The 22,865-nt window shown below is 52.6% G+C and overlaps 2 protein-coding genes across 5 annotated transcripts; one reads left to right on the top strand and one right to left on the bottom strand.

Moving 5' to 3' along the window:
• The first annotated feature begins 221 nt into the window (after positions 1-221).
• Positions 222-11,030, top strand: VPS4A (vacuolar protein sorting 4 homolog A). 2 transcript variants are annotated; one of them, XM_040253236.1, is made up of 11 exons: positions 222-458; positions 4,258-4,369; positions 4,470-4,617; positions 5,880-5,941; positions 6,068-6,187; positions 6,656-6,812; positions 7,341-7,489; positions 7,837-7,918; positions 8,137-8,356; positions 9,333-9,473; positions 10,165-11,030. In XM_040253236.1, exons 1-11 carry the CDS (start codon positions 438-440, stop codon positions 10,264-10,266), a joined length of 1,314 nt encoding a protein of 437 aa, XP_040109170.1. In that variant the 5' UTR covers positions 222-437; the 3' UTR covers positions 10,267-11,030. The 2 variants fall into 2 exon arrangements, with proteins under 2 accessions (XP_040109170.1, XP_040109171.1); XM_040253237.1 differs by having other exon boundaries at positions 246-458; positions 5,883-5,941; positions 10,165-11,024.
• Positions 10,938-22,836, bottom strand: COG8 (component of oligomeric golgi complex 8). 3 transcript variants are annotated; one of them, XM_040253232.1, is made up of 6 exons: positions 22,416-22,836; positions 21,024-21,231; positions 19,433-20,260; positions 17,385-17,553; positions 16,441-16,614; positions 10,938-14,608 (listed from the first exon to the last, which is right to left on the bottom strand). In XM_040253232.1, exons 1-6 carry the CDS (start codon positions 22,808-22,810, stop codon positions 14,451-14,453), a joined length of 1,932 nt encoding a protein of 643 aa, XP_040109166.1. In that variant the 5' UTR covers positions 22,811-22,836; the 3' UTR covers positions 10,938-14,450. The 3 variants fall into 3 exon arrangements, with proteins under 3 accessions (XP_040109166.1, XP_040109165.1, XP_040109164.1); XM_040253230.1 differs by lacking the exon at positions 10,938-14,608 and having other exon boundaries at positions 16,183-16,614; XM_040253231.1 differs by lacking the exons at positions 16,441-16,614; positions 17,385-17,553; positions 19,433-20,260; positions 21,024-21,231; positions 22,416-22,836 and adding an exon at positions 15,370-16,057.
• Positions 22,837-22,865: the final 29 nt, after the last annotated feature.

Here is a 22,865-nt window from a genome sequence, read left to right as displayed (position 1 = left end):
AACCCAAAGCTCTGAGAAGTCAGGCTTATTGTGAGAGGAAAAACCTGCCCAATAGATGATGATTTATTCCAAGTGGGATGCAGGACTTGATGATTTCGTTCCGGTGCGATTCTGGCCCCGCCCCCTGGGGGGACCCAGTCTCACCCCGCCCCCGACACGCCCCTTTGCTCACGCCCCGGTCCCGCAGCCTCGGCTGAGAGCGGCGGCCTGCAGTGCCGGCCGTGGCCGCCGGGGGGCAGCCGCACGGCTCTGGCCCGACCGCTCTAGGCCGCGCTCCTCGCTCGCCCTCGGACTCCGCTCCGGCTGCTAGCGGCCGTCCTGCCCGCGCCCATCGCTGACCCATCGGGCTCTCAGCGCCGGACCAGCTCCTCGGCTCCCGGGGCAGGACCGAGGCCGCAAGCAGCGCCACGGGGTGTGGGGCAGACCCAGGAGATGAAATGACAACGTCAACCCTCCAGGTACCTCGGCGCGGCCCAGCCCGGCTTACGGAGGCCGAAGGAGGCGCGGCGGGGCCTGCGGGCGGGCCGGCGGCCTCCTCCTAGCCGCGGCCTCGCGCCCCCGCCCGGTCGCTCTGTGCCCGTTTCTCTTTTCTCGCGCTCTGAACCGTGGGTCGCTTCGCGTTTAGAATGCCTGGCCCGCTAGACCGGGCCGAGCCCCGAGGTCGCTGTGTGTAGCTGGCGACCCGCGGCTGCCTTGGGGATCAGCCTCACCCGGGCCTCACCAGCGACGCCTCACAAGCTCGGGCCCGCGGTCGGGCTGCTGGATCTCCCTTCTCCTCCTGCCTCCCTTCGAACGGGCCCCTGTTCCTCCCCCGGTCTCCAATTTCCTCTTCTCGGCCTAAGACCCTTCATTCATTCCTTGGATCGCGTCGGGTGGTGCTGGGGTGGCGCCACCTGGATGCATGACTGACCCGTCCTCCAGGTGCTGCTGGCCCTAGCTGGTCAGAAAAACAGGAGCGCGCTCTTCTTGTCTCAGACCTGAGTTTGAGTCTCGGTTCTGCCACTCACTAGCATGTGACCTTGGGCTCGTTAGCTGATGTTGGAGTCTCGGGTTCCCTGTCCGTGAAATGGGGTGATGCCCTCTAGGGTTGTTGTGATCGTGTCTCTAGAGCGAGTGATTCAGGTGAGGCACTTGTAACACAATGTCAGCTACATATTAAGTGCTCATTGAGTGGTGACAGGTACAGTGCTTCGGGGAGTTGGGCAAGAAGAGGAAGAAGAGGCATTTGGGTCGGTAGTCAAAGAATGGGGGGATGGCAGATACCAGCAGGGATAGTTACTCCAGGTGGAGAGAAAGAGGGGAACAGAGGCATGGAATACAGTGGGTACTAGGCCAGGAATTTGCTGCTGTCCAGAGCAAAACCTTACCAGTTACCAGTGGAAGCTGTTATCACAGGGGTGGACCAACATGGCTTGCAGATCTCACCTTCCCAGGGCTTATGAGCTAAGAATGCTTTTTCCTTTTTTTTTTTTAAAGGAAAGCTTTATTAAGATATAACTCACACGCCATACAATTCAATCATTTAAAGTGTACAGTTCAATGCTTTTAGTATATTCAGAGGCTTCCCTGATAGCTCAGTTGATAAAGAATCCCGCTGCAATGCAGGAGACCCCAGTTCGATTCCTGGGTTAGGAAGATCCGCTGGAGAAGGGATAGGCTACTCACTCCAGTATTCTTGGGCTTCCCTTGTGGCTCAGCTGGTAAAGAATCCGCCCACAATGCGGGAGACCTGGGTTTGATCCCTGGGTTGGGAAGATCCCCTGGAGAAGGGAAAGACGACCCACTCCAGTATTCTGGCCTGGAGAATTCCATGGAATGGACTGTATAGTCCGTGGAGTCACAAAGAATTGGACGTGACTGAGTGACTTTCCCAGAGTTGTGCAGTCATTGCCACAATCACTTTTAGAACACTTTCATCACTCCAGAAAGAAATGCTGCCTCCTTGAGCAGTCACACTTCTCCAGCCCCCAACTGTCTATTTCTCCCAACCCTAGGCAACCACTAATCCATTCTCTGTCCCTAAGCATTTGTCTAATCTGGGCATTTCATATAAATGGAAGTATATATCATAATATGTGATCTTGTGTGATGGGTTCTTTCATTTTTGAAAAAAAAAATTTTCATTTTATTTTTTGGCTGTCCTGGGTCTTCATTGCTGTGTGGGTTTTTCTCTAGTTGCAGAGAGCAGATGCTACTCTCTGGGCACAGGCTTCTCATTGTGGTGGTTTCTGTTGCCGCAGAGCACAGGCTCTAGGGTGTGAGGGCTTCAGTGGTTGTGGCTCCCAGGCTCTAGAGCACTGGCTCAATAGTTGTGGTGCCCATTGCATGTGAGATCTTCCCGGAACAGGGGGTCAAACCCCATGTCTCCTGCACTGGTAGGCGGATTCCTTAACCACTGAGCCAGCAGGGAAGCCCCGGTTTTTACATTTTTAAGTGTCTGGAAAAAGGGATGTTTCATGATATGTGACAGTCATGAAATTGAAATTCCAGTGTCTGTAAAGTTTTATTGGAACCCATCCCTGCTCATTTCGTTTAGGTATTGTCTCTGGTTGCCTTGGAGCCTCAAAGGCAGAGTTGAGTGGTTGCAACAGAGATTATACGGCAGGAGAATCTAAAATATCCACATTCTGGTCCTTTATGGAAAGTTTGCCATCTGTTAGCATGTCTTTGTTACCCTTTTCTTTCATCCTTATCCTCTGCCACACCTGTTACTAGAGATTGCACAGAGCTGACAGTTTTGTCGCCTTTCCCTACTGTTAAGCAAAACTGTTTGACTCTAAATTGCAACTCGCACCCCTTGTATGTGAAAAACTATGTATGGTTGCCGGAAGCGGTGAGTGTGTTCTGAGGTGCACTGAGGATCTCGGGGGGCAGGGGTGGGCCCGCTTTGCCGCCTGAGAAGCAGAGCATTCCTATAGTATCGCTCTGAACCCCCCTTTCAAAAAAGACCCAAGCAAAGTGTGTAGAGTGGAAAAGGCCAAGGACCTGGAGGTGTGTTCTGGAGATGAGAAGCCACTGGTGACAGGAACACCCCGTTTCATGTCTGTCTGAAGAGAGGCATCGCGGAGGACAGTAAACACATGAAGTTTGTGTTTAAGCTGATCATCCGGGAAGGTTCAGGGCTCCCAGCCATTATCTGTTTGTAAGGAGTATAGGGAGCTAGAAAACAGTAGCTTTTCCTCATCTCTTCAAGCTGGTGAGCTTGTGTGACATCAGCCTGGCCTGACCTGTCCCAGTCTGTTAGATCTGTAGAACTCTCTGTGTCTTTTTGAGACTTCGTATTTTCAGATGAGAAAGGGCTGCACAAAGGCCCTGGGCCCTGCCAAGAGCTAGTCAGGAGGCTTATTGTTCGCTGTGTGGCCAGTGGTCTCTGCCTGCCTGCTGTCTAGTGCTGTCTCAGTTTGAAGAGGATAATTCTGGTGGTGCTTCCCAGCTTGGTGAAGCCATGGTTTCTAAAACTGGATGTGTAGGTGTGGGGCAGCTGCCTGAGAGATCCAGCAGGCTTTCAGTTCGGTCCATAGCACAGGCCTGTGGGATTTAGCAGGTTCACAAAGACACTCTTGCAGAGTTCTTAGGAGGGTCTGGAAGCTCACTCCCCACCACTGGCAGCACATAGATGCCTTTGAAGTAAGCAGGCACTCTTCTTCCTCGAGGTATCCATGTATTGAGTCACGTGGCTAAGCATCCCTTCCCTAGGAATCAACTTTAAGGAAACTGTCTTCTCTTTTGAGCCTAGAGAAGTGAGTTGGGCTAATACAAAAAAAGTAGAGATCCTTTTAAGTCCATATCATAAAACTGTCGGGTTGATGAAGGACTTTCCTAGCTGGCTGGGTCCTTTCTGGCCCATAAGTTCAAGGGCAGTTTCTGGCCTCCATGCTGACCAGTGCAGCAATCAGTTGGTTTTGCTGTTTGCCCTGTTGCAGGCTCTCAGTCCAGCTCTATTTCTCTTTCCCCTGAAATTGCGAAATAGAAAGTGAATTTTCCTTTTGAGCCCTAACCTGAGATACTTGATCAGGCTTCCACTTGACTGAGAAGGCAGTTGCTTATGAGTGTATTGTGAAGCGGGACAGCTGTCTTTTAAAGCTTCCTTTCAAGGCCTTTGTAGTTGATGTTGGACAAGTAAGCCAACATAAAGGTCTGCAGCTGATGGATTCCCGGACCCGGCAATATCTCTTATCAGTGTACTCCTGCTGCCCAGAACCCAGGGGCTTTCTGGATCTCGTGGGAAGCACTGGGTTGTGTGTTTTGCCTTTCCAGAAAGCCATTGATCTGGTGACAAAAGCCACAGAAGAGGATAAAGCCAAGAATTACGAGGAGGCGCTCCGGCTCTACCAGCATGCCGTGGAGTACTTCCTGCACGCTATCAAATGTGAGTCCCCCACAGGGCCCTCCCTAGCCTCAGAGCCCCGGTGAGAGGAGGGCGGGCACACGGAGCTCACAGGGGCCCCTCCGTGGTTCCCCTTCTGCAGATGAAGCACACAGTGACAAAGCCAAGGAGAGCATTCGAGCCAAGTGCATGCAGTACCTGGACCGGGCGGAGAAGCTGAAGGATTACTTACGAAACAAAGAGAAGCATGGCAAGAAGCCAGTCAAAGAGAATCAAAGCGAGAGTAAGGGGTGAGTACGGAGGAGTGGAGGACCCTCGGGGGCCAGCACCCCTGCGAGCAGGGTCTGTTTCCTGCGTTGCTGTCATCTTGGTGCTGTCCTTTGGGGAATTCTACTTGTAATAGAGATGATGCCTGCAGCTGCCTTCACCGAGCCCTTTTTTTTTGTTTTTTTCCACTTTTTTTTTTTTTTCACCAAGCCCTTTACAGGAAACATACATCCGTTGTCTCACTAGATCTGTATGGAAAAGCTGTGGGCAGGGTAGGGGGTCAGCCCTGGACTCTGCAGCCAGACTGTCAGGATCCAGCCTGGCTCTGCTGCTTCCTAGTCGTGTGACCCTGTACAAGCGCCATGACCCTGCTGGGCCTGCAGGTTCCTCATCTGTAGGAGGAGGAAGGTAGTGGGACTTCCCTCCCAGTGTTGCTCTAAGGAGCAAATGAGATAATGCAGGAAAAGCCCGGAGAAGAGAGCTTGGAGCACAGTAAGGGTCAAATAAGGGCCAGCTGTGTTATCAGAGGTTCTCATCTGCACGTGATGGACAGCGGCAGGCTCAGAGAGGTTCAGGGATGGCTGTGGTCATAGAGCTGTTACTTGATGGAGTCTGGACCCAGACCTGGGGCCTCTGTTTTGGACTCTACAGCCAGCGTTCCCTCCACAGCCTGTCACCTCACACCTGTGGTTTGAGCACAAAGGCCAATGATGTCCTGGAGGTGAAGGGAGGGTGCACAGCCCAGAGCTGATGGAGTAGGAGAGAGAAGGGTGACGTGTCAGCTCTGCCCCCGACCCCCGAAGGGGGAGCTCTGCTCCTGGGTTGAGAGGACCCGCCCAGGGGCCTGGAAGGGTTCTGAGGATGACATGTGACTTGTGTCCAGATCGGGCTCAGCCCTGGAGGCACAGCCACATACTGTCCTGCTGTGAGTCCCTGTGAAAGGCCAGGAGCAGCTCCCAGTGCTTGCCCGGCTGTTCTTGAAGTCCAGCCAGAGCACAGGGCCCCCACCGGCCTTCTTGAGAGCGCACACATCTCAGTTCTCTGCCCTTCATGAAGAAGCGAGAGTTGGTGAGGAGAGTGTTTCCTGGAGGATCCAGAGGGGATCGCTGATGACGTGTAGCCCCGACATCCTTGGGGTGCCTTGTCTGGGGACCTCTCAACCACTGTCAAGCAAGGAAAGTGTCTGTTTAGCACCGGGCTGGCCGTCAGAGCCTGGCCTCGCTCTCTGAGCCTCCTTGCTCACTGCTTCTCACTCCAGCCTGTTGTCTTCTGTCTCCTTTCCCAGCAGCGATAGTGACAGTGAAGGGGATAATCCAGAGAAAAAGAAATTGCAAGAGCAGCTGATGGGTAAGCAGCCTGAGGCCCGTGGTGGTGGGAGGGGGCGAGGGTGGTGGTGGTGGGTGGTGGTGGGTGGTGGCAGGGACCCCCAGATGGGTCAGGCTCCAGGTCGAAGGCTCCATCTTGGTCCTGCAGGTGCCGTCGTGATGGAGAAGCCCAACATCCGGTGGAATGATGTGGCTGGGCTGGAGGGAGCCAAGGAGGCCCTCAAAGAAGCTGTCATTTTGCCAATTAAATTCCCGCACTTGTTCACAGGTAAGAGTTAAGCCACTTTAGGCCCCAGTGCACAAAAGTCAGGCTTCTGAGAGCTCCAGCTCAGGGCCCCCGTGATGCAGACATCCAGGGGGTAGGTGGCAACTCGGCTCCCTTCGCCCTTAGCAGGCAAGGTCCAGGGCCGGCTCACTGCGCTCACCTACTCCTTGGCTTCTTTCCATGTCAGAGACACTTTTGTGACTAGAACTTTGAATCGTTCCAGTGGTAGGCAGGGTCAGGAACCAGCGCCAGCCAGCATCACTTTGCCGGGTCTCAGGGGTCAGGAGCCAGGGCCAGGACCAAGCTCTTGGCAGGTGATTTAGTTGCCTTGACTCTTCTGCTCCTACGGCAAAGTCATCTTGTAGAGCTTTTTATTCCTGGCCGTATTTACCGTGACTCCGGCCCCTCTGCTTTTTCCTCTCCCTTTCCCCAGTCAGGAAGAAGCTCACTCGAGTTCATTCTTTCTCATAGGCAAGCGTACCCCTTGGCGGGGGATACTGCTCTTTGGACCGCCCGGCACAGGGAAATCCTACCTGGCCAAAGCAGTGGCAACGGAGGCCAACAACTCCACCTTCTTCTCTGTGTCCTCCTCAGACTTGATGTCTAAGTGGCTGGGGGAGAGCGAGAAGTGAGTCCACCCAGGCTCCGCTCCCACGGCAGCTGCAGTGGCTGCTCATGGTCCGGCTTCCCTGCCCTTGGACTCGCCTCCCAGAGGCGCCGGGAGAGGGGTGTCTTGTTAGCTTGTCAGGTGGGACACTGTCCTGACAGAGCCAGCCGAGACTGGAAGGTCACTTGGGAGCCATGAGTCCACATGAGGGGAAAGGAAAGGCACTCAGAGTAACTGGGTTTCAGCTAAGTGTCCTCCGTTGGGGACTTTACACAGTTAACTTATTCCCTATACCGGCTCCCATTTTGCAGATGAGGAGACTGAGGCTGAGAGGAAGGGAAGGGACTTGTCCTTGTCCAGAGCTAATGAACAGGGCTGCTGGGATTCGAGACTGATGCTGAGGCTTGCTCTTCCTCCCAGTGCAGAGCTGCCTGAGGACTTGTTACTACTGTTTTTTCTGTCGACTCAGCCTCTCCAAGGGAAGGGCGAGGGAGGGTGGTGCCAGGGGCCTGGGCTGGGCCGGGATCCCACCTGTGTCTCCCCTCACAGGCTAGTCAAGAACCTGTTCGAGCTGGCCCGGCAGCACAAGCCCTCCATCATCTTCATCGACGAGGTGGATTCGCTCTGTGGATCCCGCAACGAGAATGAGAGCGAGGCTGCCCGTAGGATCAAAACGGAGTTCCTAGTCCAGATGCAGGGTGTGTGCCAGTCCCGGGTCCCCTCCCCACTCCTTGCCCCACCTGAAGCCAGCCCTGGGCTTTGGTATTTAGCTGTAGCTGAATCTGACTGCTCTTACGGTGGAGGGACTATCAGAGAAGCAGTTCTTAACTCCCTCTCATTGCGGCCTTGGCTGGCCGCCTCTCTGCCCCTCCCGAGATGGGCAGGGCTGTGGGGCTTGTACCCCAGTAAGCCTTGCCAGGGCCCTGATGGGGGTATCAGGGGACAGCTCCAGTTCAGGACACAGAGCCCCCGAGGTCCTTCACCCTGGGTCCTGACTGAGCCTGGCAGGTGCTGAGTTGGTGTCTGTGTTTCCCTTTGTCCACAGGGGTGGGGAACAACAATGATGGGACTCTGGTGCTAGGTGCCACAAACATCCCGTGGGTGTTGGACTCGGCCATTAGAAGGAGGTGAGTCTTCCCTGGAGGAGCCCAGGGCCGAGGTCTGTCTCCAGCCGTGGTCAGCCTGCAGCTGGCAGCAGGCATGTTAGCTGGACCCTGTTTCTCTGGCGGCTTCTCCGAGTCTGCAGAGCCCTTAGTGAGGCTGGCTTCCGGAGGGCCTCTGAGCCTCTCCGTTGAGACCGTCCCACCTTCCACTTTCAAGTCCTGCCGTGTGCTTGGCTCTTTAGGTTTGAAAAGCGAATTTATATCCCATTGCCGGAGGAGGCTGCCCGTGCCCAGATGTTCCGATTGCATCTGGGGAGCACTCCTCACAACCTCACAGAGGCCAACATCCACGAGCTGGCCCGGAAGACAGAAGGCTACTCGGGTGCAGACATCAGCGTCATTGTGCGGGACTCCCTCATGCAGCCCGTGAGGAAAGTGCAGTCAGCAACACACTTCAAAAAGGTGAGCGGGCCTACAGGGAGCTGCTTAGAAAGTGTCACAGGAAAGGGGGTGTTGGCTCTCTGGCTGCTTGGGTGACAGCGCGTCTTGGGAGCCGAGGTTAAGTGCCTTCAGGGGCAAGGCTGTACCTGTTCCACGACCCCCGCAATGCTGGCTTGAGGGCAACCACCTCAAATCGGGTGATGCCAGAGGATAGGGCGCCGTGACCACCACCCCTGCCACCTGTTCCAGCCCTGTGCTAATGCTTGTGGTGGGCCCTGCTGCGTGTCTGAAAGCGAGGGGCATAAAATGGCACACCACACAGAGGCAGTGCATGCATGCGGTAGACGGCTGTCAGGGTCACTGCGGGCTCTGCTCTGCGGGTTGGGGAGACACCTGTGACCACAGCCGACGGAAACCCTTACCCGAGCCTCATTCCTAGTCGGGGAGACAGACAGCAAAGACTCTTTTCTTAAGGGTGATGGGGGAAACAGCCAGGGAGGGAGGTCTGGTGTTCTGCGATTGGGAGGGGGTGTGGGTGGGTTGCACCCTTAATGGATGGGGCACCCTGGGTGAACTGAGTCAGGAGTTGAAGGATCTAAGTGTTGAGCCCTGGAGATTCTTGGGGAAATGTTGCCAACGGAGCAGGCAGCCTTTGGTTGGAAAAACACTTGACGTCACCACGTTCATGGTGAGATTTGATGGAGTTGATGAGTTAAGGAAGCTTTCTAGGCCTTTGGGTCACAGATTACGGTTCTGGAGAACAACAGCTGGAACAGCATGCTGATCGCAAACCTCTGAGATTGGATTTGGAGCCACCCAGACTCCCAGAGCCCAAGAGTTTGAAGGAGCCCATCAGTCAGATCAGACTGCTGACCTAGAAACCCAAGCCTTCGTCCACATCACGCTGTCCCCTTCTTCTCAGGGCTCAGAAACCCGAGGTGTCCCCAGATGCCAAGGGGCAGCCGCTCCAGCCAGTCAGGCTCCTGTTTGGTTTCAGGTCTGTGGCCCTTCCCGCACCAACCCTAGCATTATGATCGATGACCTCCTGACCCCATGCTCGCCGGGGGACCCAGGGGCCATGGAGATGACTTGGATGGATGTCCCTGGTGACAAACTCCTAGAGCCTGTGGTTTGCATGGTAAGTGGCAGGCTGGGAGAGAGGACTACAGAGAGCCCAGGAACCTGGCGGTTTCGGTCCAAGAATAAAATCTGCTCTTCCCCTTCCATGTTCTGTGCTGTTGTGGCTCCTCCTAGGCAGAATGGTCTTTGGGGCTCTGGAGCTGGCGCTCCTTATACCAGACTCAGTGGGGACCCAGGATGGAGGCCGTAGTGTTAGAATTGTATCTTCTTCAACAGGGAGAGTAAAGGCCAGGTGAGGACTGCTTTTTTGGTCCCTTTGAGGTTGGCCTTCTTACCCAGAAGGAACCAGTAACTGTCTTTAACACTGTTGACTTGGTGTGGTTGCACAGGCAGACACTCAGCTCACTGTTCCTGGCCTCTCCTTATCTCATCCTTGCCAGTGGTCTTGCCTATCCCGTGAGGCGGTGTCAGGCAAGATCACTGGGCCTGGTGTGGTGGGCGTGCACTTACAGAGAGCTTCTCACAGGAGTTAAGAGATAACAGGAACTTAAGATTCCCTCAACCGGAAGTAGGCTGTCTAGAAATGTCATGGGTTGCTCCCGGAGGCCTTCGGACAGAAGCCAGGCAGTGGGAGTTCTGCATCTGGGACCTGGGGGTGACCTCAGAGGCAGGGCTCTCCCCCTCCTCTTCCCAGCCTGGACTGTGTGGGAAGCCCAGCCCCCCTCACCTGCCTGCACCTCTCTTTGCAGTCGGACATGCTCCGGTCCTTGGCCACCACTCGGCCCACTGTGAATGCAGAAGACCTCCTGAAAGTGAAGAAGTTCTCAGAGGACTTTGGACAGGAGAGTTAAAAGCTTCTTCACTTGCCTGATGGTGAAGGTGGGAGGTTGATTGGGGTCAGTCCACGGTACTCCCCAGGTCAGTGGCCACACAGAGCTCCAGGGCTCGTCCCAAGGCTGCTGCAGCGAACCCCTGCTGACTGGCCGTCAGTGGGGGAGCAGGAAGGAAGGGCTTCCCTGCCGCGGAGTCGCAGAAGCACATACGGTACCTGGGGTGTACTGGCTCTTCCTGCTTCCTCCTCCTCCTCTTCTGGATGCTCACCATCTCCTTGTCCTGCCCCCCTCCCATGGTTTTGTTTTAAGCCATTCTTTGTTCCCCTAAATTAATGCTGCTTGGATTTGTGACTTGTTTATAAATTTAAAACCTGCCCAAGGCATCGGGGAGTGGGAGCGGCCCCGGCCTTGGAGTTGGCGCAGCAGCCCTTCAGAATGGCTGCCCAGTGCCCCCCGCTGCCTCTCCCTTCCAGATCCAAGTACTGCTCCATGTGAACAGAATGGCTATTGCCCGGGGTCCCCAGTCCAGACTCTGCCTGTAGGGGCCACGAGTAGAGCCAAGCCATTTGCTTCCTCCGGGACCTGTGTCCTCCCTGCAGGAGGAGAGGATGGTTTTTGTGAGCACAAAGCTGCGTAGATCAGACCGAGGGAACGCAGTCAGGCAGGTGTCACTGCTGCCTCTTTCTTAATCCCTCTGAATGTGAGAACACTGAGGCCAGCCACTGCCCCGGGTCCCTGTCCTGGAAGCGGGCTAATAAACCCTTTTCATTTCTTGAGCCACCTGAGAGTGCTCTCATCTTTGACTCCTGTCTGGGGGCTCCTTGAAGGCCACACTTGCTTCCCCTAGAAAGACCCTCCGGTCTCTGCTCTCTTCTCTTCAGTGGAGCTGCAAGTAAACAGGAATGTCACCAGTGGCTGCAGTTCCGGGCCTGTTCTGTCGCGTTCATAAGACCTTTCTTCCCCGAAGGCCTTGGAAGTGGTGGGTGTGTTTCAGGGACCTGGGCAGTTCCTGTTCAACCTCCAGATGAGAGGCCGCAAGCTGAGAGGCCTGTGGTCTAGACACGGCCTGCGGTTGTGCTTTGGTTTGGTCTGCTGCTAACATTTAAAAGTCAAGAGCTGACAAAAATTGAGATCTCTGGCTTCTGAAGCAGATTAGGGAAACACTGGCCCTGCATCCAGGGTCTGCCTTCTTCATCCGGGGACTGTGCCCCTCTGGCCCACCCTCCCCACCCGGACTGCCTCACTCCTTGGCATTTCCTGTCCAGCCCCGGTGGCCCCTTGAGTTTGTGATTCCTGGAAGTGAGGCAGCCATGGCTCCAGAGCTGGTGGCAGGCCTGGGAGTACTGTCTGAGGGGCGGCAGGAACAGCCTGGGATCCGGTTGCTCTAGCTCTCCTCCCCCTCCCAAACTTAGTGTCAGTATCTTCAACCAGAATGGCCCACGACTGATGAGACGTGGTTTTCTCTTGATGTTAGCATTGCACTGGGGTGTTTCTTTGATCTGGGTAGAGGTGTCTGCTGAATTGAGCCAGCTTTTCCTTGGTTCCTTGAAGGCTTAGGCGCAACGCTCCTCTCCAGTGCAGTGGGCCAGCCCGGCTCTGGTTACCTGGAGCGTCAGCAGGCCTGACCTCCAGATGGTGCTGTGCTGGGTCGGGGGAGCTGTGTCACTTGCTGGAGAGTTTCCACATCATGTTCCTGATTAGTTAGTTATGGACCCTCAGCCACCAGTTACCATTTGAAAATGCCATTCAAAAACTAACTACTGGCCACACCCTCCCTGTACTGTTTCATTTTAGTCCGTTGTGTTTCGTTACCTTTATTTAAAACGGAAGGCCGTTGCCTTTTTTTTTTCTTCAACCTGCTTCCTTCTTGCTGCTGCTTGAACACATTGGCAAGTCATAGGGGTTAGCAGAAACTGGAGGGCTGCTGGGGCTCATCGCCACAGTTCTCATCACAGTTGCCCTGCCTTCCCACTTCTCTTTGTACCCTGAGTGACAGGCAAACACTTGTCTTATTCGCTGCTGAGGCTGGCAGTGGTGATGCTCAACATGGCTAGTAAGTGCAGAGGAACTTCCTTCCCTAAGTGCTTACTGTGCAGTTCACTTCCTCCCCTAAGCGCTTACTGTACAGTTCACTTCCTCTCTACCTGGGGATTCCATTCTTAATCCTCCGCCTACACTGATTTACACTGTGGAAGTTGACTTCTAAAACTTTCATTAGCTCAAGGTGCTGAATCATGTGTATGGTTTTGCAGCTGATCTCTCTGCCCAAGATGGAAGAGAGTTTCTTCCTCGTAAAGGCAAGGATTTGTTGTCTTTGGGTTGTACTGTCTTGGGTTAATTGATCAAATCCATCCTTGTTTATTACAACCATAAATCTCATTTATTGTCAGCAACAGAATCTCAGGCTTTCCCCGAGGTCCACATTGAGCAGTCATTTTCTTTTGGGCCTTAAGTCAGAAAGTGTCCAGCAGATACTACCAATCTGTATAACAAAGGCATGATTAAGGACTGTTAACCTCAGGGCCTGTAAGGAACCTTCAGAGTGTTTTAATGCCATCCTGCAAGGGAAAGGAGGCTCACTGAATCCTAATTTTCCTAAGGAGCCATGTTTTCAGTATAAATGAGAGCTTACTACAGATTCCAAGAGGGCTGAGTCTGTCCTTAACCTCAGGGCAGTGCTAGGCCCTGTTCCTCCCTGAAGTGTGATGGACACAAAGCCAGACTTGGCAGGCTTGCGTGGCCTCATACACCCCAGACTTGGCTGTTCAGAGAAAGCACTTGGGGAGAGTGGGTCTTTCCTGGGTCGTTTGATTAACTACTGTTTAAGATACATTTTCTCTATAAACAGCTTACTGGACTTCTTACTATACCTGTATTTGGATTTTGGAGGACATCAGTAAGAGTACCTGCATGGGAAAACAACATAAAAATGAGTTCCTTCACCTCTTGACAAGGCTCTGACAGAATCTTAAAGCTAAAACCGTGGTCGCCATGACGCTGGTTTATTTTTTCAGAATAAGTGTGGTGACGAGGAAGTAGGTGTTCTGCTTTCTGTTTCTGCCCTGATTGACAGGAAAAGGCTCATTGCTCCTTCTCAACTACAGGCAGTCCCCACTTGTTGAAACCACTTTGCACTGCTTCACTTCTATGAAAGACCTACATTAGTACCTGCTTTCACTAAGGGAAAGAAACTTGAAGAGGACTTTCATTTTTACAAAAAAAGGCAAAAGCTGAAACACCATTCAGCTTGTGTTTTGCAGCAAGCTCTTACAGAAGCAGCGAGCACTCAGAGCAGCCAGAGTGGCACCACCAAGCTCCTTCCCCAGGAGCTACACTCAGGATCTCAGCCTCAAGCCATCATCGCTTTGAACTGTGTCTGTGAGCATCTGTGCTGTATCTCAATTTATTTTGTGCACCTGTTAGCATGATGTGTCCTAAGGTAACTGCTTCTTCCATGTATGCTATTTCAGCTTAGGAAAGGCTTCATCAGAATTCTTTCGGATTATGGGGAAACCTGTATCGCCCCTTTCCCAGCCCTGCTCCATGGCCTCCACCCAAAGAACGAGCCACGTACCAGCTACCTAAGAGATCTCAGCAGGAAAATCTTCCCCAGGCCTGTTAAAGGTGGAAAGCAAAAGCCCGAGACCTAAACTACCTGAACCTTGAAAAACGTATGACTACTCAGTTAACCTTAATACTGGCATTGAACTGGGGATATTCTGTCCTGTGTTTTACTTCCACAGGCAGACTGGTATCCAAAACAAACAGACTATGCAAGTAACACACACAGACCCTTTGTAACATAAGAAATTGGTGAAGACGAGCAACCACAGCCTTAATCTGCATTTTAAACACAGCTTTCAGATGTTTGGGGGGTTACATCATAATCTGATCTTGGCTTGAGGAATAGATGGCTACACTCTTCTGAAATCACATCTATTGAGAGTGGCTATTTATTTGCACCCCTCACCTCCCATCTCTATACAAAATTGCCAGGAAATGCCCACTCCTTTAGGGGAGATATTTCTCTTTTCAAGTTGAAGAAATACTGTCCATAGCTCACTTCAGGGTACACATTTTTAGCATCTTCCTCCAACTCAGTTCAGCAGCTTTGGCAGTCGGTTGTTTTCTGTTAGAGCAGAACCAGCACCAAGTCCAGCAAGGAAGATGCCCAGCTCACAGCCGGAGTGTGTGCGTCTTGGTTAGTCATTCACTTCCATCCAGTGGATGTTTGTAAACGTCTTGCTGTCCATTTTGTCAATGAACAGGCAGCCCTGCAAGTGGTCCATCTCGTGCTGGATGATGCGGGCTGCCCACCCACTCGCCTGCCACACCACCTGCTCTCCTCTAGGGTCCAACCCTGCAGAGGAAGGTACAGCCTGGGTGAGGACATGGTGGAACTGCGTCATTCTCAACCTGCTAAGACTTTCCCTGCCCCTGGCTGTGTTTACAAGAGGCAACATCGGAAGGGAATGCAGACGGCAGCCCCTCTCCATCCTAAAAACGAAGTCTGAACTCTGACTCTACCAAGTATTCAACCAGGTTCCCAACCCTGACAGGTGGGTTGCTAGGCTCACTATGGGGCTAAAATGAGAAATGATCTTCCCAAGCGGCTTGCTCAAGAAGAACCACCATCCCAACCCTCCAGCAAAGAATCACATTCTACACAATATCCTGTGGTATGACAGGTACTGGCTTATCACCCTGAGCTAGGCAAAGATGGGTTCTACTTCTCCCAAGCCACCACGACAGATCTAATAGTAGTAGAGATGTGTGTGTGAGAGAGAGAGGAGACAGGGTGAGCGACAGGGCAGAGAGCGGGGTGAGAGCTCATAGTGGAACCAGGCCACCCTTCCAGTCGCCACTCCTCTGCCCCAGTTGAGCTGGCCGTGCTCTCACAGGCACCTCCTCCCCCATCCCATCCGCCGTCCTGAATTCCGTCCACTCTGGGTCTGCTTTTTGTTCATGTCGGTAGGCTCCTCAGATCAGCTTCAACATGTCTACACTTCAACTGCAACTTGGCGTAAACTGTTTTGTGGGATCCGAGCCCGCCGCCTACACAGGTTGAATGGGAGCACACAGGTACCCAGTCGCCGCCCCAGGGACCCCACCTCTCCGCACCTGAGATTTGCACCGCCTGGAAGCGGGGCACGCAAGCAAGGAAGCCGGCGACACTCTCGCAGCCCTCAGGGAAGGTGACCAGGCGGCTGTCCAGCACCCGCAGGCTGGGATTCACGAACACGCGCAGGGGGAAGGGCTCCATCTGACGGGCCTCGCGCACACGCGGCGCGCAAGCGCGGAAGAGCGCCTCGGGGAACTCCAGCGCCAGTACCTGCAGCGGCACTCCGAGTTGCGGCGCGCTCAAGCCCACGCAATGCCGGCGCCGCATCACTTGCACTAGCCGCTCCACCAGCCGCTGCAGCTCGGGTCCCGCCAGCTGCGCCGGCTCTACCGGGGCCGCCACGGCCCGCAGCGCCGGATCCCCAACCTGGCACACGCGCGGGTACGGCGGCTCCGGCGTTCCCTGCACCAGACGCCGCACGTAGCGCCAGTAGGAGCGCCGGCGCGCCGGCCCCTCGAGTCCATCCCGGGCAGGCGTGGAGCTGTAGGCTTGGGCGCCGCCGACCGCTACCCGCTCTCCCCACAGTAGGGCCGACCCAACGCACCGCGGCGCCCGCAGCCACCGCAGCAGCAGCCCAGCCCCCAGGTGACCCATGGCGCGTGGAGCAGAGTCGCCCGCCCGGACGCGTCCCTCGCCGGCCCCCGTAGCCGAGGCTCCGCCGCCAGGGACGCCGGGAAGTGAAGTTTCCGTGCACCTCCCGGGAGCGCCGGCGCCGCTCCCCGTACGCAGCCTGCCTCTCCGCGGCGACTTTCAGCCTTATTAAGTCCCGTTTCTGGTAGTTTAACGAAGCATTTACAAGAACAGCCAAGAGGTTCACTATTTTTAAAATTTAATTGGAATATGGTTGCTTTACAGTATTGGGGGTTCTCGCTTGAATTACGCCTTTTGCAGCCTCTCCCACGCGTGGCAACACCGTTCCCACCGGGTTGCGTAACCTTCCCCGGCCCCACGCCCAGGTAAAGGCCGCACCGGTCAGATGCCCGCACTAGGCTCGTCCGGCTGCGGGGGACCCGCGAACTCCACCTCCTCCTGCCCCGCGTCAGGGACAGCCGGGGTGACCGGCTCGGGGCTCGGCGCCTTGGGCGGCAGTGCTGGCGCTGGAGCCGGGAGCTCGGGGACTAGCTCCTTGTCCAGACAGAAGACCGGCTCTCTCTTGGGCAGAATAAAGGCCAGAGGCTCCTGGACGACGCTGACGTTCACGTGCCCCAGGTTTCCGTACTTGGAAAGCTGAGTGGGTGGAATGCCTGACCCAGAAGGTAAAGAACACAAGTGAAAAAAAAGCGTTTAATAAGTTTAAATATTGATGTGTCTACAAGGGGAAAAAACCCAAAATACTTATTGGGAGTAACGAACACAGCACATTTCAGTAGAGTAAAAGTCACCTTTGTGATAGGGGACAGGGAGCTGTGCCGTAAAAGCCAGACTGTGAAGGTAATCGAAACAGCACAGTGCAGGGCGGATGGAGACAGTGCCAGGAGAGCCTGGACAGGCACCGGCTTCCCCAGACAGGGCCAAGGAGAAGCTGGGGGAGCCAAGAGCAGCCACTCTGCTGGTGCGACCACTGCCCACTGCCCACTGCCCTTCGCCACACAGAGACAGTGGTCAAAGGGATACGAAGGCAAATTACAGAAAAAAAATAAACACCGTCTGTAAGCATTTCATGGCAATAGAATCATACATTATGGTTTTTTGTGATTAGCTTCTTTCACTTAGCCAGATATAAACAAACTGAATGAGTCTACTGATAAGAAATGTCCAAAAACGAAGAATTTACTGCAATAGAAAGTAGGTTAGTAGTTGCCAGGGGCTAAGGGTGGGATTGGGGAATGACCACAAATGAACACCAGGGATCTTTGGGGTGATGGAAATGTTCTAAAATTAGATGATAGCAATGGTTGTACACACCTCTGTACATTTTTACTAAAAACTTTGAATTTTAAAAATAGGTGAATTACTTAGTATGTGAATTATGTCAATAAAGTAGTTTTAAAAATCTTCTCTTCTCTTCTCTTACCTAAGGTCTGTGCTATCTGAGCTGGAGGAAAAAGGACTTGGAGACAGCGATTTAAATAAGGAACAAGGTCTTCCAGGAAGACAGTGCAGAACTGGACAAAGAGCTCTTGCTCCCCACTGCTGAAGGCAGCCTCTTCTGCACGATGGAAGGCCAGGATTACTTTAGTTACCTAGGAGAAAAGGGCACCACCAATTACCTGTTAATCTATCCCCATCAGCAGTGACAATGATGTGCAGCCCTGAAGTTTTCCAAAAGAACAATCCTTCCAAACAGTACATCATTATCTTGTTTAAATTCACAATTGTGGTCAGTCTTCACAATTCTGTCACTTCAATGATGTAGTTCTTACTCAACTAGTTTTATTATTTGTGCAGTTTCCAATTCCAGAGCAGGAACATCATGAAATACACAGACTACATCATTTTTGGCTCCCATGGGAGATAGACTAGAACTCTGATGGATCCAGGAAAATATCAGCAATACCATAAAAGGTTTTACTGAGTAAGGCCTCTGATGTTCCAGAATGCTAGAACCACTAGAAAACTGTAAAGGAGGGGGAAAACAGAGCTGGAAAAGAACATACATTATTTCCACATATAAAAAACATTCACTAATTCCACATACAAATAACAGAGTAAGCCTAGCTAACATTACGGACAAGTGTCACGGTGACAGGGTTAAGAACAGAGACTCTGGGAAATTGCCTGGTGGTTCAGTGGTTAGGATGCCGAGGGCCTGGGTTCAATCCCTGGTCACAAGCTGCAATGTACCGCCAGACAAACAAGTAAAGAACAACGAGCCTCTGGTGCTAGATGTTCTGAGCTCTAGTTCCAGCTGTGCACTCAGTGCTTCCGTGGCCTCTGATTACGTAAGCCCTCTGTGTTTGATAGTTCACTCATCTATAAAGCAGAGCCAGCAAAAGGACCTAACCTCAAAGAGTTGTGAGGATAAAGGCTGAATATGTATAAAGTATGATGAACTATGTGACATGAGGTAAGCTCTAGATGGATATTAGCTAATTACTATTATCTGAATTTCACTGACCCTATAAAGCTTCATTGCTCATACTTTCTTGCGGTTCTTTACAGGAGGACATCAACAGAAAGACTTGATGCAAGCATGTCACAACTGCCACCTGGCTGACAGGGACTATAAGATGCCATCAATCGTAAGAAGCACCTCAACATCTAAGATTTAATGTTTAAAAGTGTGCACCATACTCGGATATTAGTAAGATCAGTAGTGTTACTTATATTAGGCAGAATTCTAAGATGGCTCTTGTGATCCCCACCTCCTGGTACCCACTCCCTTGTGTTTTCTCCTCCTCCTTGAGCGCAGGCAGAACCAATAGGATATGGCAAAGGTGAAGGATTCTGCAGTTTTCATTAACATCCCAAATCAGCTGACTGTGAATTAATGAAAAAGGAAGTTATCCTGGGTGGGTCTGACTTAATTAGATGAGCCTCTTAAAGAGGGCTGAGGAAGAGACTCAGGCAGGAGAGATGCTCTCCCACTGGCCCTGAAGAATCAAAAGCTGTGAACTGCTCACAGAGTAGGGTGGTCTCTACGAGCTGAGGGCCTCAGTCCTACAACTGTAAGGAACAGGAATACGCCACTGTGAATGAACCTGAAAGGAGGGGATCCCGAGACCCAGATGAGTCCACAGTCGGGCAACAACTCGATTGCAACCTTGTGAGCAGAAGGTCAGCCCAGTTATACTGTGCCTGGACTCCTGACCCACAGAAACTGAGACATGATAAACATGTGTTGTTTTAAGCTGCTGTGTTTGTGTGAGTTTGTCATGCAGCAACAGAAAACCAATACATCACTGAAAAATGACTACAGGTGAGCCACTTCATGAAGGAGGACTAACCAGACCTTTTCAACTAGAAAAACCTCTAAAATCACACTAAACCTAAGTCAACAGACACCCTGTCACACGGACTGGTGTATTACAAAAGTCTGGCCACCTGTAATGAAAGGAGTGCCCCCGCGGCCACCCCACCAAAAAAAAAGGCCCCAGTAGAGAGCCAACAGACTGCGCTCACCTTGTCAAGGGCGTCCTCCAGGGCTCTCGTCACCTCCTGCGCCAGGGCCACGGGGCAGCAGAGGCGCAGATCATTGAAGGCGACCAGAATGCTGTTAAGGAAGCAGGCAAGGGGTGGGAAGTCTAAGAGCACCATGGGTGGCTGCAGGGTTCCTGGCTGAGTGACCGGAGCAGCAGCCGGCAGGGCACTGCTGCCCAGGACTGCTGGAGTCGAGATGAGGGTGTAAGAGTTCATTTCATCCTGGAACTTCTCGACGGCCTCCTGAATTGCTTTCTGGAAAGTGCTGATAGCCACCTGCTGGAAAACAGGCGCCAACTGACCCCGGAAATCAGCCCCTACTCGACTGAAGGACAGCCCAAAGTACATGCACTGGCCCAGCAGAGAGTCCAGACGGCTGCCAATCCCTCGGTTAAGGTCAGTCTCCAGCACCTGCAGGAACTGTGAGACTTTCTGCAGCACCCAGCCATGGAAGATGGCACTCTCATTCACCGTGTGTTCACCCATGGCAGGAGGCAGCAGAGGGTCCTCGTCTGAGAAGATGGCACGGTACTGGGTGATAATATCGAACAGATGGACACGGCAGGCCTCGATGGTTTTTGAGATGTGGAAATAGGGATCATCATTGGGGATGGCAGTCAGGATGGAACGGAGCCAAGCATCTCGGGCCTGAAGGAACTTGACCCTCAGCTCAGCCTCAGTGAAGACATCCATTTGCCGTAGAAAGCCAATGACACGGAGGCAGGCAGGGAGCTGGATGTTGGTCCTCAGTTGTTGGATCAGCTGGCTCAGCATCAGCTGCATGGACTGGCGCACTTCGTTCACAATGCCCTGACAACACGGGGTGAGTCAGTACGCCGGGGAAGACACTCCCCGGAACGCATTCCACTAGCCCTGAATATTGCCAACCAACATTCCCACCGCTGTCCTGATGTATGAGATAGACCTCCTAAAACTGGTGCATCCAGGCTCACCAACAAAGATCTGGTTCACTGTGGCCTACAGGCCCTGCCTGGTTCTCTTGCCCTCACCTGCGTCCTAATGCTGTCCCTTTGCTCACCACAGACCAGCCAGAATGGCTGTCCTTTTTACTTCTAAACACTCCCAACTTCTTCTCTCCTTAGCCTGCTCTACTTGATCGGATACTTTCTGGTTTGGTCTCTCCCCACATCATGTGGCTGGCTTCTCATCATCTGGGTCTCAGCTTAAATGTTACTTCTCTAGAAAAGCCTTTCCTGACCACTCTTCCTGGAGCAACCCACCTAGTCTCCTGGCCCACTCCCTGGTGTATTTCACTATCTGAAAGGATATTATTTATTTGCCAGTTAACAGCTTATAGTCACACGAGCCACAGCCTTGCCTTTGTTCACACTACTTCCCCAGCACCTAGGTCACTGCCTGGCCCGTGGTTAGTATTTACCAACTGACTGAATAATGAATGTATGTTTTATGAGCAAGCCTGCTTGCCTTGCAGTAACTGATGTGAAATATGCCAGGAGTTTCCCCAAGATTTCTGCCTAAAGGGTCAGTGACGGCCACAGAATTCCTGGCCATAAGAACATCAGTTTGAGCCTTCTCTGGGCAAGTTGGCTACCTGGATGACAGGGATGGAGGAGTATTTCCTTTCTAGTCGGCGTACGTAGGCTGCCAGCTCCAGGGCCTCCTCATAATAGCTGTTCCGGACACAGGTGTCCATGAGCTGAGGGATCTCCAGGATTTCCAGGATTTCCGTGTGCCGGTTTAGAGTCAGGGTGTTCATCCGGCGACTGGAACTGATCTCCTCAGCCTCTTTCACAAAATTCCTAGCAACAGTCAGGAGAACATTTGGTGGTTCACTGCTGTGCATCCAGTTACCAGGCACTTACTATGAACTGACACCAGGCTAGACGATTAATCTAATCTTCACACCAAACTCATCAGGTACTTTTATCCCAAAGATTTAAAGCAACTTGTCTAAGGTCACACAACCAGTAAGTGATTAAAAAAAAAAAAAAAAAGATTTGAATCCAGATACATCACTTAACAAGCCATGGCAAGGTACTTAAGTCTCTCTGAACTGTTTCTTCATTGGTAAAATAGTACTACGACCCACCTCATAAGGATGTGAGGATTAAATGAGTTGATGGGTATAAACCATTTAACACAGAATCTGATATGGAGTAAATGTTTCTTTAATAACAGCTGTTCTTATTTGCATGATGCCCCAAGTAGCTTTGAACTACAACCTAATCCCCAAATTCCCTCAGCCTCTTAATCTCTGCTATTCTCCAACCTTAGTTCCTGCTAGTCTCCCTTTCTTCTCTGTAACTGCAGAGGCCTGCTTTGTGAAGCCCCCTCTCTATTCTAGAGGACTGGAAGAATATGAAAGCTATTCTCAAATATTGAAAGACTCTAAAGAAAACACTTTTCTCATGAAAGACTGGAAGGCAGAATTAGGGATAATGATGGAGAGAGGCAGAATATGGTTCAAAAAGGAAGTTTGGTGGGGTTTTTTTGAGGATTATTACTGCTCCCAAATGGGATTTCCTTGTCAGTCTCCTGTCAGTGAAAGTTTTGGATCAGATGATCTCTGAGCCAAGCTATCGTTATGTATGTGTGTGTTGTGTGTATGTGTGATGTGTGTGTGTTTACGTAAATATGCACATATATTAAACTGACAATTGTAGGGTGTTAATTACGATACGTCAGACCCAATCGTAAGTGCTTTGTATGCATTCCATTTAGTGCTCACAACAGCCCTATAAGAGGGATGTGCTGCTGGGTTCCAACTCTGACTTAGAAACATCCTGGGGCAGTCTCAATTTCCTTATACACAAAATGGGAATGGCGTACCTACCTCGAAGGCTGCTGTGATGCTTAAAAGGATTAATAAAATGCTCAGAGGAGAAGCTGGCATATAGTAAGCACTAAGTGTTAAGTATTTCTATCATCATAAAGACAGCTATTACAGTTATTAGAAGCCCCTCTAGCTCCGGGCCCGCCGCACCTGCAGCTCTGTTGGAAGCTGGGCAAGCGGTCAAGCAGGCGGCCGAGCGACTCCTCCACATCCCCAAAGAGGCGGTGGATGCGCTCGGTGCACTCGGCGCCGCGGATGAAGGTCTTGTAGTTGGCGAAGGCCAAGTCGCGCGTCTGCTGCAGCAGGTGCGCTCGCTCCTCCGCCAGGCGCTCGGGCTCCCGCCGCAGCCGCTCCAGTCCTGAGCCACTCAACTCCCTGAGATAGCGTCCCACGTCAGGCCGCTCGCGCCACTGGGCCTCCGGAAAGCGGTCCCGGAACAGCGACGCCAGGAGCCCTTCATCCTCCACCTCCCCGAGAGCAGCCGCGGTGGCTGTCGTCGTGGCCGAGGCCGTAGCTGAAGATGGGATCGTCGCCGTCGCCTCCATCTTTTCGGCAACAGCGTCACTTCCTCTCCCGTCCAGGGAGGGCGCTGACTTTCTA

Source organism: Oryx dammah, unplaced genomic scaffold (assembly GCF_014754425.2).
Source record: "Oryx dammah isolate SB20612 unplaced genomic scaffold, SCBI_Odam_1.1 HiC_scaffold_13, whole genome shotgun sequence".
Lineage (NCBI taxonomy): Eukaryota > Metazoa > Chordata > Mammalia > Artiodactyla > Bovidae > Oryx > Oryx dammah.
This window is presented reverse-complemented; position numbering and strand designations above follow the sequence as displayed.